Raw genomic sequence first — 16,333 nt, forward strand, 5'->3', positions numbered from 1 at the left:
ATTTTTCCAAAAGGCCCAATGCCTTGGTTATAACCAGATATGACCAAGAATTAGATTGTGAGGAATGGAGATCACACCAAAATGTACCAATTGCATCATTTATCCATTGCTGCATTAAAAAAATGACTCCAAAACTGGGTGGCTAAAAACAACAACCATTTGTTATTTCTCATGATTCTGTGGACTAGTTGGGCTCGGCTGTGGTTTTTTTGTTGTCATTGTTGTTGTCGTTTTCCATTCTCGGTGCTATTGGCTGAGCTCATTCATTCAACTGGGTCATTCATTCAGCAGCTGCAATCCGCCGGGACCTCGGACAGGGCTTACATATGCAAGATGGTTTCATTCACATATCTGGAAGTTGGTGATGGTCAGCTGGGGGGCCTTAGTTCTCTTTCCCATGGCTTCTCATCTGCTAGCAGTTTAAATTATCTTTCTTACAGCATGACAACTGAGTTCCAAGAGGGAAAGGCCCATTTCTCCACAAGCACTTATCAAGTCTCTGCTTGCATTATGTTTGCTGACATCGTATTGCCCATGCAAGTCACGTGGCCCAAGCTCAGGGTCAATATGGGAGGGCACAACACAAGGACATTATTATTAGAAGGTATTAGTCATTAGCAGCAGCCTATGTAGCAGTCTACAATATTCATTCATTCAACCATCACTTATAGGACTCCCAGATCCTAGGGATATAATGATTATCAGGGCAAAATCCCTGGCATCAAGTAGCCTAGCTCATTGCATTTAGGGGGAGGTCAGGGTAGGGCGAGTGTGGAAGGAATGAATATGCATCCTTAACAAGTACCCCAGGTGATTCTGACATAAACTAATGTTTGAGAACCTCTGCCTTAAGCTTTAGCTACCAATATTCTTTTCTTTTTCTTTGAGACGGAGTCTCACTCTGACATCCAAGCTGGAGTGCAGTGGCGAGATCTCAGCTCACTGAACCTCTGCCTCCCAGGTTCAAATGATTCTCCTGCCTCAGCCTCCCGAGCAGCTGGGACTACAGGCATGCACCACCACACCCAGCTAATTTTTTTGTATTTTTAGTAGAGACGGAGTTTCGCCATGTTGGACAAGCTGGTCTTGAACTCCTGACCTCTGGTGATCCACCCACCCTGGCCTCCCAAAGTATTCCCTGGGAATGCAGGCATGAGCCACTGCACCCAGCGTTATCTACCAATATTCTAAGTGGATTGTTTGATTGTTAGCAGAGACCTAGGATATAAGAGAAAAGGGCAGTAACAACTCATGAAACAGAGTTCTCGTACCTAATGGTTTTGCCACAATTTTGTCAAACTAGAAAATTAAAGGTTCCAGCATATGCGTAGCCCAGTGGTTCTCAAAGTGTGGTCCCTGTATGTGCAGTATTGGCATCACCTGAGAACTATTAAAAATAAAAACTTAAAAAATCTGGGGTGTTTGCAGCCTGGCAACCTGGATTTTAACAAGTCCACTAGGTAGTTCTGAAGTAGGTAAAGTTTTTTGTTATTGTTGTTGTTGTTTTGAGATGGATCGTTGCCCAGCCTGGAGTGCAATGGCACGATCTCAGCTCACCGCAACCTCCTCCTCCCGGGTTCAAGTGATTCTCCTACCTCACCCTCCCAGGTAGCTGGGATTACAGGCATGCACCACCACGCCTGGCTAATTTGTATTTTTAGTAGAGATGGGGTTTCTCCATGTTGGTCAGGCTGGTCTTGAACTCCCAACCTCAGGTGATCTGCCCATCTCAACCTCCCAAAGTACTAGGATTACAGGCGTAAGCCACCACGCCTGGCTTGAAGTAGGTAAAGTTTGAGAAAAACTGTCAAACCCTAACTCGATTACAACTGCAATGCTGCATAAAACGAAACATTATTTTAGGTAGTTACAACTTAGATTATTAACATGCATGTGAGTGGGTGCTTCAATTTATAGGGGGTGGGGGTAGGCTCCCAATTTGCCTATTTTTATCAAGCGGGTTTAAATTCCGAATCTGTGGGCCGGGCGCGGTGGCTCATGCCTGTAATCCTAGCACTTCTGGAGGCCGAGGAGGGTGGATGGTCTGAGGTCAGGAGTTCGAGACCAGCCTGGCCAACGTGGTGAAACCCCGTCTCTACTAAAAATACAAAAATTAGCCGGGCATGGTCGTACACACCTGTAATCCCAGCTACTTGGGAGGCTGAGGCAGGAGAATCACTTGAACTGGTGGTTCAAGGTTGGTGGTGGGCTGAGGTTGCAGCGAGCCAAGTTCAGGCCACTTCACTCCAGCCTGGGAGACAGAGAGACTCCATCTCAAAAAAAACAAAAAAACTGAATCCTGAATCTGTCTTTAACTCCCTCTGCTACCTTGGGCAAAACACTTTGTATATCTGCTTAAATCATCCCAATCCCATAAAATAACAATGTGCCTGTGCTCTTTACTATAGTCCTTTCCAGCACTAACTCCACGTTGTACTTCCAATATTCATATCAATCCATATCCAAGTAATCATTAAACTAGCAAGGAGGGGTTAAGGAAAGGGTAGCTTTCCAAACAGACTAAACTTGAACACATGAGTGCTACTTCTCAGGCAAATAAGTGAAGACCAAGAAGCACTTCTGGGGGAAAACGGGGTGCAGAGATTCTCGAGGGAAGTGTAGGCTTTCTGCTTACATAAATTCTGTGTAAATCAACAAAAAACAGCAAAAACCAGAGGAAGAATAAGTGAAACACCTAGGGACTCTCCAAGAGGGAGGTTACCATTGATTTCCTGCTTTACCAGTCAGAAATCATCACAGTGAGCTTTAGGTGACTCAAGCTACTTAATTTGCATGAAGGACCTTGATCTTCACCTCTGGGTTTCTTTGATGGAGATAGGACAGTGAGACTGCCTCTTGCCTTTCATGATTAACCGTTCTGCTTGTACAGTGCTTTAGCAGGCATTGCATCATTTAAGTCTCACGTTGACACATCTACGTCAGTGACATTTTCCCTATTTTACAAACAAGTAACAAGAAGCCATGGAAATAAATGAGCTATTACTCAAGCCCATGATGATTAAGTGTTGAATGGCAGGGCCAAGATCAAACCAATGTCCTTCCCTTCCCAGTCCAGTGTTTTCTCTATTGCTTTGCCTTCAGATCTGGGGTGGGTGGTGAGAAGAAGGTGAACCAGCATCCTATCTTTTTTCCTTTTTGTTTGGTTTCCCACCTAACTTCCTTCAGCTTCCCTTCCCTCAGACTCCGGTAAAAGGGCACTAGGTTTGATGTCAGGAGACTGAAATTCTAGTTCTGATTCTACCACAGGAGGCTGGCTAGTCTTAAGATGTATGTCACTTACGCGCTCTTGGCCTCAGAGGCCCCATTGTTATTAATACTTCCAACTCTGTCTCAATTATAGTATGAAAAATGGAATCAGAGTGTCTATTGGTTGATTTTTACAATTATATAAAGGTTTTGGACAATAGCTGGGGCTTGAGGGAGTGAGAAAAGTCAAGCAAAAGGGGATTTGTCCCTCTGGGGATTAATTCCAGGACGACCCCACCCCCGCCGCCCTCACCACACACACTCACCCTCCCTACCCCGAGGATACAAAAATCCGAGAATGCTCAAATGCCTTATATAAAATGGCATAGTATTTGCATGTAACCTATGCACATCCTCCAGTAAATTTAAATCATCTTTAGATTAACTATAACACCTAATACAATGTAAATGCTATGAAAATAGTTGTTACATGGTATTGTTTTTATTTGTATTGTTTGTTATTGTTGTATTGACATTTTTTCAAATATTTTTGATCTGCGGTTGGCTGAATCCTTGGATAAGAGACCCACACATATGGAAGGCTGACTGTAATTCTAAAAAAATAAGACAAAGTGGACTTATAAGAATTCACAGTAGGCCGGTCGCAGTGGCTCACGCCTGTAATCCCAGCACTTTGAGAGGCCAAGGTGGGCGGATCACGAGGTCAGGAGTTCGAGACCAGCCTGCCCAGCATGGTGAAACCCCATCTCTACTAAAAATACAACAAATTAGCCGGGCATGGTGGCGCAGGCCTGTAGTCCCAGCTACTTGGGAGGCTGACGCAGGAGAATTGCTTGAACCAGGCAGGTGGAGGTTGCAGTGAGCCAAGATTGCACCACTGCACTCCAGCCTGGGTGAAAGAGCAAGACTCCATCTCAAAAAAAAAAAAAAAAGTTCACAGTAAATATTTAAGATAGGCTGAGCTCAACTCTTCCATCTAACACCTTTCCCCGTATCTTTACCTCATCTCTAACAGGGTGCTGAGATGTGACGCCTGAAAGGCCAATATTTTGGCTTTTCAGTTTTGTTTTGGTGAAAGGAATGAGGATGTGGAATACACATTGTTGTAGGAACCATAGGATCGACAAATTTAAGAATCCCTCATGTACATCTAGCCCAACTTATTCTGAAATGTCTGAATTCTGATCCCATTGTGCTGCCAAACAAATAATTTGCTGTCCTGTTGGAATCTGAGAGTCAAAAGTATGTGAAAGTTCAAACGTGGTCAGGGATTTTTTTTTTTTTAAATGGATCGATGTGGTAGGTTTGGTGGCTTTGTTTTTACTGCCTTCTAGAACCAAGAAAATCCTTTTCTATATCATTCACTCAACTAATGCCTTTCACTGTTTTTAGAGGCAAGTTGGCCTAGTTCCTGCTTATATGCCTGTCTCCCTCTTTTCCTCTTCCAGGAAATTCAGAGATACTGACTCATCTTCACTCTTATATTAAAGCAAGCCAGTTTATCGATAGTTATTAAATCTAGTATGTCCATAAGCAGGCTTCATCTGGAACATTAGAATGTGAGGTCTAGACGGTGTTTAGGAAAATTTGCTTTCAGATCATGTGTGGTAAAACTATACAAACAGAGATGGACAAGTGACGTGGTGTAGAGCAAGGTAAGAAAGGAAAAAAAAAAAAAGAAAAGAAAAGAAATGATGTTCCAGAACACAGAGATTTGGGAAAGGGATGGAAAGAAATGACAGTGGGTATAGCGGAGTGCTTTTAAAATTGATAGAGAGCATGGTGGGTTACAAAAGCAATTTAGTGATTTTCAATCAGCATTAAAAAAAATGATATGCCATAGAATAAAAATACAGAATGCATACTGTGGAAGGACAAATATTGTTTTGGAAAGTTTTTCTATATATACATAAATGTATATTAGATGTATATAACATGTATTTACATGTGTAACAATTGTAACTACAAATGTGCTCCCCGCCCACACACACTGGAGCCTGGGTTTGTTTTGTAAACTGTTTCGCAGTGTGGGTCTTGGTTCCAAGTTTGAAAGCCCTTAGAACACAGGATCCAGAAGGATCCGGGCAAGGTAAATTCAAGGTCAAGGGAGAGTCCCTTTTCTGTCCCCTGCCATCCAAAGCAGTTAATGGAGGGAGAGGAAATGGCGTGTGGGGGAGGGGACCGCAGAGTGAGGCCAAACGAGGAGCAAGGGCGCGTCAGGACTGAGTGGTGCCGGGCGCCTTCTGCCTGAATGGTCGATAGAGGAACTTCGGGAGGTTGATTTTGGGTGCTTTCCTTAAATGCTAAACCGAAAGAACTTCCGCGTTTCTTGTCCCTGAAAAGCTTGCAACGGTGAAGGATTCGCGTTGCTCCTTTAGGTGACCCTATATGGGGTCAGTCCCAGCCAAAGGAATGATTACGATTACCAGGGGCCAGATGCAGGGAGGTGGGCGGGGCGTGGGAAACGCGGGAAGGCCGGGTCGGGTAGGTCCACACAGCGACTCACGTCGCTGCACGACTCTGCACAGCCCACCGGAGGGAACAAGCAGTTCTACACACTTTGAGACCCCTATGGAGGCGAGCCCCAGGACACTAGTGGAAGTGCGCTCTTTTCGCCGGCCAGGAGCGCTGCCTGCCAAAGGGCAGTACTCGTCTCCGCCCCAAGCCATGCAGCTGGATGGCTCTGCTGTCGGCTCGCCGGGCCCCCACGTGACCTACTGCGCGGGCCACCGCCTCCACCGCGCCCAGGCCCCGCCCCCGTGACGTCTCATCGCCCTCTGCCTGTCCGAGCGCTCGGCTCTTTTGCGTTTGCTGATTGGCCAGCCCAGGTGACAGCGCCCACCCCCACCCACCCGACACGCCCCTGGAGCCTTGGGGTACGCGGTGGGGGGCGGGGCCTGGGCCGGAGGGGCGGGGTGAGAAGGCTGCGCGCGGGTAAAGGGGCCGCCTCGAGCGCGGTCCGAGCGCTCAGCGGACGCGCGCGGCCTCGATCTCTGGACTCGTCACCTGCCCCTCCCCCTCCCGCCGCCGTCACCCAGGAAACCGGCCGCAATCGCCGGCCGACCTGAAGCTGGTTTCATGGCAGCCTCAAAGAAGGCAGTTTTGGGGCCATTGGTGGGGGCGGTGGACCAGGGCACCAGTTCGACGCGCTTTTTGGTGAGCCCGGGGTGACATGTGAAGAGGCGCTGAGCCGGGGCGGGAGTCGGGGGACGGAGGGGGTGGCTGTTGTGTCCCCATCCCGCATCTCTCCGGCCCGGGGCCCCGGCCGCTGGGCAAGGGAGGAAGGCCGGAACGGGACCTGCCACACTGGGGATGCCCCACCCAGGCCTGGGGGACCTCGGCCTCTCATGACCCCCATGGCCGAGTTGAACAGTCGCAGTTTTGGTGGCGGAGCTGGGTCACCTACTAATGGGGTGACTCTTCCCCCAAAGGGAGCAGGGACTCTCCGAGCATCCGCGCAGAGCGGCCCGCTTGCAGTAGGGGACAGGTGGCCACATTGACGGCTACCGCGGTCTTCCCCAGGAACATTTGGCCTGCGAGACACAGGACGTCCTTGGATGGGGGGAAAGCTGTGTCACGGCTGTGGTAGCTAACACAGCGTCCTTTCCAGCAGTAGAACGAATAAAGTATTGGAGTGATGATGCATTGTCATCCTCTCCCACAAAAATTGCAGAGGGTTGAAGACTGGGGAGGGTGGCAGAACAAATTAGGAAACAGTCACACTACACTGCTTTTGCCATAATCTTTATTTAATTCCGAAGACTCGCAAATTTCAGTTCTGAGACTTTGCCCATTACAAACAAATGATTGTCCTTACTGTGCTTCACAGCATAATGCGAGACGGAAATTCTGTTTCTCTTTTTATTTACCATGTGTGACAGCACAGTTTTACCGCAAAAGATTGCTATTTAAGTGACTCTGCTGATTAATTTTTGTGCAGTTAGTAAACTTGCTCTTAAAGTGACCTAGCACAGAGTTCAGTAAGATAATTTAAAAGTAATTGAGGCCGGGCGCGGTGGCTCACACGTGTAATCCCAACAGTTTGGGAGGCTGAGGCGGGTGGATTACCTAAGGTCAGGAGTTCGAGACCAGCCTGGCCAACCTGGCATAACAAAAATTAGCTGGGCGTGGTGGCGGGCGCCTGTAATCCTACTTACCCGGGAGGCTGAGGCAGGAGAATCACTTGAACCCGGGAGGTGGAGGTTGCAGTGAGCGGAGATCACACCACTGCACTCCAGCCTGGGCAATCCAGCCTAGGCAACAGAGTGAGACTCTGTCTCAAAAAAATAAAAATAAATAAAAGTAATTGAAATGAATGCCTGCTGATAAAAGCCCATGCTTTCAATGGATATTTGACTAACTTGGCAAGTTGATGTAAATATTTAATGATTATTTAGCTCTTCACTTTACCGCAAATCATGTTTTCCTGCGTTATTTAGTATGTATATATCTATACATATATACACATACGTGTATATTTATACATAGGCATTATACATACAATGTATATATTTTTTCAAAGTTCTGTCAGAGCTGGCACTTGACTAAAAACTGCATTTGTGCTTTGATCCTGACATATCTTTTTTTGTCTAAAGTGAGAAGCTTTCAGTCTAATTTTGGTTTGAATCTTATTTAATGACTTACCCTGGTTTGAGCTGCCAAGCATAGTTCCACTGTCTCTTGCACTGTTTATCTTTTGATCACCCAGGGCAGGTTTCACTTTGTCTTATATTCATAGAAATGTTTATAGAGTAATCCTGAATCATAAGAAAGTTTGCTTAACTGGATTTGATTAATACATAATATACACGATCATCATCTTCCCAACTTAAGAAAGACCATTAAGACATGTGCCAACTAACTGTGGGTTGATGTTTAAAGCCATATTCAAGAATTGCCCACACAAATGCCTGCAGGGACCAGGCAGGTAGAAGGGGGAAGGCAGACTAGAGAGATATCCAGGTCAAGGGGACAGCTAGTAGCTGCCAAGCAGGAACACAAGCCCAGTGCTGCCAGATCGTCAGATTAAAAGCAGGTAGTCTAGAGTTTTCAACGAAATCTTTCAATTCTTAAATGTTGGCAATTAGTTTATAAAGCACTGTGGGGGCCAAACCAAGCATGGCAGATGTTCTCAAGTTTATACAGCCTTTGCTCAATATGAAAATGGGTAAAATATTTCATAACTTTGTAGGCTTCCTTTAGGAGTCAGCTTGAACTGTCCATGCCTTCTTTTTGACTCTTCTTTATTGCTGTCCATGTAGCCCAGCAATCTTCTTTATTCACTGCAGGTTGTTCTTGGTCCCTCAGGTTTTGTTGCCTAAAAGACATCTTTCTACATCAATGAAGAAGGACTTGATCAACTTCATATTACCACAATTAATTGTTCAGTGTGTAACATGAACAACATGAGCCTTCAAAAATTGGCTCCTGTTTACTGGGTTCTGTGAGGCCTCGTCTCATTGCATGTAAGCTAAGATGCAAATTCAGAAGATTCTTATCCTGCTTAGAGAATGATTTATAAAAGTTGATCAATAAAATTGTCCTCTCCTTGAGAAACAACTATGAAAGCATGCTCTAGAGGCAAATAAAAAAACCTTAGAGATCCTGTGTGAAGTAGTGAAAAACTTAGGAATGGTTTAGCAAGGTGTTTTTTCCTTTGTTTATAAGGAGAGAGGTTGCTAAACCACTCCCTGCAAAATGCAGATAAAAGATTAGCTGAATAAGTGCTTCAATCACAAGATGATTCCCGGGAGTTATTCCAGTCATATTACTCCACGTTGTAATTATGACTGAAAAATAATTGCTTACCTCTCAGGAAAGAATACAGTGGATAAGAACTGTCATAAGGAAGCTTATAAAATTAAAGATATTTAAGTAATTTCCTGACTATTATTCATTAAATTTGCATATTTAACTTGACTTTCCTGAGACCAATAATCTCTGCAAGCTTTCTTCTTCTTTTTTCTCTGTTAGCAATATTAGCTTTCTCCCATAAGGAGAAAAGGCTTTATCTGTGCTCTTTCATCCCAGGGAAATGCCTCCACCTCTATCCCCCATATCCGCTTCTCTACCTCTAAATAGTGGCTCAACTGCCACCTTTTAGTGTAAGTCTTCCTCAAACCGTTATTCAGAATTCCCCCCCTTCCTACAGCACTTTGAAAAATACTTCTACTAATAGCTCTTATTACCTTCCCCCTTGTATTATAATTGTATACCTGCTGTACTTGGGAGCAGGGTCCTCCTTTTAAGCTATTTGTCATGTTGACCAAGATGTTTTATGAAATACAAAGATAAACAGCACTTAAAGACTGTTCAGAGAGTGTTTTATACATGTTTATTGAGTAGATTTTTATTTCTCTTTAATAAGTTAACTGAATTATTTTTTATTTTATTTTATTTTTTTGAGACAGAATCTCGCTCTGTAGCCCAGGCTGGAGTGCAGTGGCATGATCTCGGCTCACTGCAGCCTCTGCCTCCCAGGCTCAAGTGATTCTTCTGCCTCAGCCTCCTGAGTAGCTGGGATTACAGGCATGCGCCACCAGGCCCGGCTAATTTTTACATTTTTAGTAGAGACGGGGTTTCACCATGTTGGTCAGGCTGGTCTCGAACTCCTGACATCGTGATCCACCCACCTCGGCCTCCCAAAGTGCTGGTATTACAGGTGTCAGCCACCGTGCCCAGCCAAGTTAACTGAATTTTAATTCTGGTTTTCTTTCTTACCTCTTAAAACGTTCTTGGGTACGTTTGGTTACTTAATTTCTTCTTACATTTTAGTAATAGACATACAATAGAACATGTTCATTTCCTCATCAAATTGTCAATTAATCTTGGGACCCCATGCATATGCTTTGTACAAGCGGAAAATTTCCAACTTATCTGATAGGAAAGTGAATTGGGGTTGGCACATGGTAACTCAGATTGCAGAGTAGGAACTTCTTGGAAAGAGAATTAGTGTAACAGGTTTTAAGGAGGGGCCATTTCTTTGTAAGACAAAAGTTTCAGCTTAAACAATCAACTTCCTTCTTTAATTTGGTAACTTAATTTTTTGCCCACTATGATGATTTTTTAAAAGACTTGTAATGTGTTGTAGCTTGAAATGTGTCAGGTACTATGTTGAAGACTTTTCCAGCATTATCTCATTTAATCCTCATAACTCTGTGATGTAGATCGTATTAGTAAGCTTCTTTACACAGGTGATTAGACTGTGGCTGAGGATTGTGCCCAAGGTCACAGAGTAACTGGTGGAGCTAGGATTCAAGTCCAGGTCTGTTATACTCTGAAACCAGTCCTCCTGACTACTGCCTTGGGTTCCCCAGCTGTGTAGAGTACTGTGAAGGGGAAATGAGAGAAGGGGGAGGCCACCTTCTCACCTATTAATCAAGTGTCAGTTCTGATTATCATCACGAATGAATCTTCACCAAGAAAAACATACTTATAAATTGGTTTTGCAATCTATAAAAAATATTGCCTTTGAATGAGTACTGTGGGTTATGATCATCTTGTGACTCAAATTCAGTGGGTCCTAGGCAGGGCTCAGGTGTGTCACTGTGGATAATGGTTGCATAATCATTTTGTTTCAACAGACAATACATATAAAGAATGACTAGAATTGTAGCTCAGTGCTTGTTTTGGCAGGAAGCATTCCCTTGGCCCCAGCTGTCCCATCATACTTAGAGATCTCATAAGGCTTACAGATGGATTTCCTCTTTCCTTCATTTATGTATTCAGCACATTTATTAAGCACCCATTATGGGCCAGGGACTAATGAACAATAAATTTGGTAAAACTGATTTGGCTCACAGTTGGAATGAGGCCACTCTTGTGATAAGTAGAGTTGTGATTCTTTTTGTTTTTTTTTCTGAGACGGAGTCTCACTGTGTTACCCAGGCTGGAGTGCAGTGGCACGATCTCGGCTCACTGCAACCTCCGCCTCCCAGGTTCAAGCAATTCTCCTGCCTCAGCCTACTGAGTAGCTAGGATTACAGGTGTGCACCACCATGCCCGGCTAATTTTTTTGTATTTTTAGTAGAGACGGGGTTTCACCATGTTGGCCAGGCTGGTCTTGAAATCCTGACCTCATGATCCGCCTGCCTCGGCCTCCCAAAGTGCTGGGATTACAGGCGTGAGCTACCACGCCCGGCCAAGTTGTGGTTCTTTTGTTGTTTCTTTCTCTACTACATTTGCTTGTTTCCTTGCCCATCACATTACACAAGTACCAGGAACACATTCTCAACAGAGAGCTGCCACCCACTCTTGTCTTGTCTGTCACAAGACTAAGTGGTAAGAGCTTTCAATTTTGAGCTTCTTGAGGGATAGAACCATGTCCTTTTTCTTCCCCAAAGCCTGACACAGCATCTGGCATGTGGTAGACACATGTTACATGAACCAACATTAGCAGCAAGGGACCTGCAAGGACTCAGGTGTGTTGACTGGAACGCTTGGATTAGAATAGACTGATAAAACTTGAGGCATCTTGGAAAAAGTCAAACTCAGAAACTATAGCTCTATTTGATGTATGTATATGCCATTTACTACAATTTCTTTCTTTCTTTTTTTTTTATCCTTTTTGAGACAGAGTTTCACTCTTCTTGTTGCCCAGGCTGGAGTGCAATGGTGTGATCTCAGCTCACGGCAACCTCTGCCTCCTGGGTTCAAGCGATTCCCCTGCCTAGCCTCCCCGAGTAGCTGGGATTACAGGAATGTGCCACCACATCTGGCTAATTTTTTGTATTTTTAGTAGAGATGGGGTTTCTCCATGTTGGTCAGGCTGGTCTCAAACTCCCTACCTCAGGTGATCTACCCGCCTCGGCCTCCCAAAGTGCTGGGATTACAGGCGTGAGCCACCGTGCTCGGCCAATTTCATTTTTAAGAAAAACATAATTTCATTTGCTATGTTTTCTTTACTTCTGTGGCTTGTTGGAAGATGCCTTTTCTAGTCAAATTTGGCATGGAACATATTTGTGGCTAATATTTTTATTTTCAGTCACTCACATTTACGTAGTATCATGGTGTTCTCAAGAGGAAGTTTACATTTCTGAATAATGTCTTATCACATGGTAAAGTTTAGTGTGTCATAAAAGAGTAGGCTAGTAGGGAAATCACATGGGGAGGGAAATGAATGTGCACATTTATGATAGGACAGATGAATTAGTCATAGGATGAGTGAGGCAAGCCTACAGGACAGTTACTTAGTAAAGAGAGCATTTCAGCTCCCCAGAAGTCCCATTCTTATAAGGCAGAGAATACATGTGTTGTTTCAGAAGCTAATTTTTAAATATTTTTTGTTTTTGAGACGGAGTCTTGCTCTGTTGCCCAGGTTGGAGTGCAGTGGTGTGATCTCAGCTTACTGCAACCTCCACCTCCTGAGTTCAAGTGATTCTCCCACCTCAGCCTCCCCAGTAGCTGGGATTATAGGTGTGCACCACCATACCCACCTAATTTTTGTATTTTTAGTGGAGATGGGGTTTTACCATGTTGGCCAGGCTGGTCTTGAACTCCTGACCTCAGGTGATCCACCCACCTCGGCCTTCCAAAGTGCTGGGATTACAGGCGTGAGCCACTGGGCCCGGCCAAACACTTTTTTATAAAAACAATTTTCCTTGTTTTTTCAGTTTTTAATTACTCTCCTCCTCCAAATCTGGAATTGAGTCATAGTTTGCGCATAGAGCTGAATATAGACCTGGTGACTTCCAATTGTAATACTATCACTTACAGGTAATAGTAATAATAATAATAATAATAACATAGCAGTAGTAGCAGCAGTGACAGTAGTGGTTACATCTTTTGGGTATATACTGTATCTGCACTGAGCTAAATTCTCATTCTATGTTCACTTTCCTTGTTTCTTCCTTTTTAAATTGCCCTTCACCCAAAACAAAATCTGGAATTGAGACATGATTTGGGTTTAGAGATGAATATAGGACTGGCTTCCTATATTCATTATTCAGAATGAGTGATTTCTAATCCTTATTCTGTCATCTATTAGTGGTGGTGGGAGTAGTAATTGTAATAAAAGTAATTATAAAATTAGTAGCAGTAGTAGCAACAATGATAGTGTTGACACCTTTTGGATGTATACTCTGTGCCTATTCTATGCTAAATACTCTTCATAAATTACTTTATTATCCTTTTACAAATGAAAAACATAGAGGCTCAGAAAAAAATGTCAAATAGCTGATGTGGGCAGGGCTGGAGCTCGATGTCCCCCAGCTCTCTGTGCTTCCGGGGTCTGTGTGTGCTCTTTGCCTCTACATCACACCAAGCATGACGTTGTCAACTACCTTTCTGGCCCACACAAAAGTCTGAGAACAGATTTTTTTTTTTTCTTTCTTCTTTTTTATTTTTCCGAGACGGAGTCTCGCTCTGTTACCAGGCTGGAGTGCAGTGGCGTGATCTCGGCTCACTGCACCCTCCGCCTCCTGGGTTCAATCGATTCTCCTGCCTCAGCCTCCTGAGTAGCTGGGATTACAGGTGCGTGCCACCATGCCTGGCAAATGTTTGTGTTTTTAGTAGAGACGGGGTTTCACTAGGTTGGTCAGGATGGTCTTGATCTCTTGACCTCGTGATCCGCCCACCTCGGCCTCCCAAAGTGCTGGGATTACAGGCATGAGCCACAGTGCCCAGCCTGGATCTTTTTCTTTAAGCTTATGACCTAAAATAGAAGCAACTGATCACTGGATATCTCCACTTCCGTGCCCAAGCAACATCTCAAACACACATTATCTAAAACAAAATTTGCAATCTCCTATGCGTTCCTGTCCGGAAGCTACTGCTCCTACCCTATCCCTTGTCTGGTAAACACTGCCTACTCAGTTGCGCTGATCTGTAACTTGTCATCCCTGAGTGTTGCTCTTTTTCCTGCTTGTATCTCCTGAATTAAGAATCTCTCTGCACTTGCACTTCACTTCTGTCAATCCCATCGCAGCTGCCCTCCTAGTGGAGGCCTCTGTATGTTTCACCTGGACTGCAGACACATTGCAACTGCTCTTCCTGTCCCAGTCTTGCCTCCCTCTAATCCTTTCTCATCAACAAGTACTGTGCACCCTCGCCCACCTGTACACCCTGCAGTCCTACGCCCACTGTCCCGCATGGACTCCCTTCTGTTCAACCTGAAGTCTTAGTTTAGAAGTTACCACTTCTGAGAGCCCTTCTCAGACCCTCATAATTCTGGGTTACATGTCCTTTCTCCTCTTCATAGCCCTGACAGCCCTATGTGAGGCAGAAGTTGCAGTGAGCTGAGATTGTGCCACTGCACTCCAGCCTGGGTGGCAGAGCCAGACCCTGTCTCAGACAAACACCCCAGCAAAAAACCAAATGACCAGGCTAGACATTGTATAAAGCAAGTGATACAGCCACTGCTATCTTTAATTGACAATGATTTCTGAAATCTACTTGAAAAAATCAGACTAGCATTCTTGCCTCTGGGTACTGTGTTTTAATGTGGAGTTAATTATCCTCTACCATAGAGTCTTGTGGAAACATCATTAGCCTTCTTTGTACATTTGCCCATCTGCAGACAAATCAATGGCCAGAAGGCTTCATGTGAACCTAGATATATGAGGAAAAAAGTACTCTAGAACTTCATGTCCAGTACAATAGCCACTGGCCACATGTGGCTACTGATTACTTTAAATATGGCTAGTCTGAATTGAGTAGACTGTAAGTGTAAAATATATACCAGATTTCAAAGACTTAGTAAAAACAAATCATTAATATTTTATATCTATCACATGTCAAAACAATAGTTTATAGATATATTGGCTTAAATGTGTTATTAAAATTAATTTCATATGTTTCTTTTTATTTTTTAATGAGACAATTTAAAATTAGTATGTGGCTTGCGTTTTTGGTTTGGGTTATATTTCTATTGGACAGGCTACATACACTAAGGTGGTGTCAGTCTCCTAAGTTTCAGAGCTTTGATGAAGTAGGGAGGTCTAGGCTCCATCCTGGTACATCCAAATGTTGTTTGATTGGATGGCTTCATGGTCTAATACAGCAAATAGAATTTACCAAAATCCTTCTGTTTTCTGTGTCTCTTCCAAAGATCCATTAATTCATTTTTAGCATAAGGACCCTGATGTTGCCCTAGTTAAAACTAGGAGGTGATGGAAGAGGGGTCTCATTTCATTCAGAGCCCCATAGGTCTGCTATTGAGGTTTTTATGAATTCAGCCAGCAAAAAGGGACACCTTGTTTCTTTCTTTCTCTCTCTCTCTTTCTCTTTTTCTTTCTTTCTTTCTTTCTCTCTCTCTTTCTCTTTTTCTTTCTTTCTTTCTTTCTTTCTCTCTCTCTCTTTCTCTTTTTCTTTCTTTCTTTCTCTCTCTCTCTTCCTCTTTCTTTCTTTCTTTCCTTCCTTCCTTCCTTCTCTCTCTCTCTCTTTCTTTCTTTCTTTCTCTGTTTCTTTCTTTCTTTCTGTCTTTCTTTCTTTCTTTCTGATGTAGTTTCGCTCTTGTGTCCCAGGCTGGAGTGCAATGGCGTGATCTCAGCTCACTGCAACCTCCACCTCCTTGGTTCAAGTGATTCTCCTGCCTCAGCCTCCTGAGTAGCTGGGATTACAGGCATGCGCCACCACGCCCAACAAATTTTTGTATTTTTAGTAGAGACGGGTTTTGCCATGTTGGCCAGGGTGGTCTCAAACTCCTGACCTCAGGTGATCCACCTGCTTCAGTCTCCCAAAGTATTGGCGCCCGGCCAATACTTTGTTTTCTTAACCTAGAGTCCTTTAGGGATTTGAGAGTAGCAGGGAGCAGCAGTAATATGAATAACAGTAACACAGCTGGAATTTCCTATTGTAGTGAAGTTTTTCTGCACATAAGTGTTTCTCATTTTATCTGATAATTTTTGTCCTAATAAGTACATGTAATACATCATGTTTTTTGGACATTCAACAAATACTTATTGAGCACCAACCTTGTGCCTGGCACTATTCTAGTTCCTAGGGATACTTCAGTGAATAAAACAGGGCAAATGGAACTGGCTTCCTAGAGACACACCCTAATGCTAATGGAGCTGGTATCCTAGAGACATACCCTAATGCTACCTTGTAAATCACAGGGCTATCACATGGTGTATGATGTATCAAGTTAACCTTTGACTTGTAAGAT

At 43.9% G+C, this 16,333-nt stretch overlaps 1 protein-coding gene across 7 annotated transcripts in view; it reads left to right on the forward strand.

The window, feature by feature from the left end:
* The first annotated feature begins 6,120 nt into the window (after positions 1–6,120).
* GK (glycerol kinase) overlaps positions 6,121–16,333 on the forward strand; it is a 77,674-nt gene continuing 67,461 nt past the window's right edge. For 3 of the 7 annotated variants that reach the window (XM_055375541.1, XM_055375539.1, XM_004063953.4), the window contains exon 1: positions 6,154–6,384. In XM_055375541.1, coding sequence (XP_055231516.1) covers positions 6,307–6,384 — 78 coding nt within the window. In that variant the 5' untranslated portion in view covers positions 6,154–6,306. Of the gene's footprint in view, positions 6,385–16,333 lie in introns of all 7 variants that reach the window. The other 4 variants (XM_019019750.3, XM_019019751.3, XM_055375540.2 and 1 more) reach the window with 3 other exon arrangements.

Source organism: Gorilla gorilla, chromosome X (genome assembly GCF_029281585.2).
Source record: "Gorilla gorilla gorilla isolate KB3781 chromosome X, NHGRI_mGorGor1-v2.1_pri, whole genome shotgun sequence".
Taxonomy (NCBI): domain Eukaryota; kingdom Metazoa; phylum Chordata; class Mammalia; order Primates; family Hominidae; genus Gorilla; species Gorilla gorilla.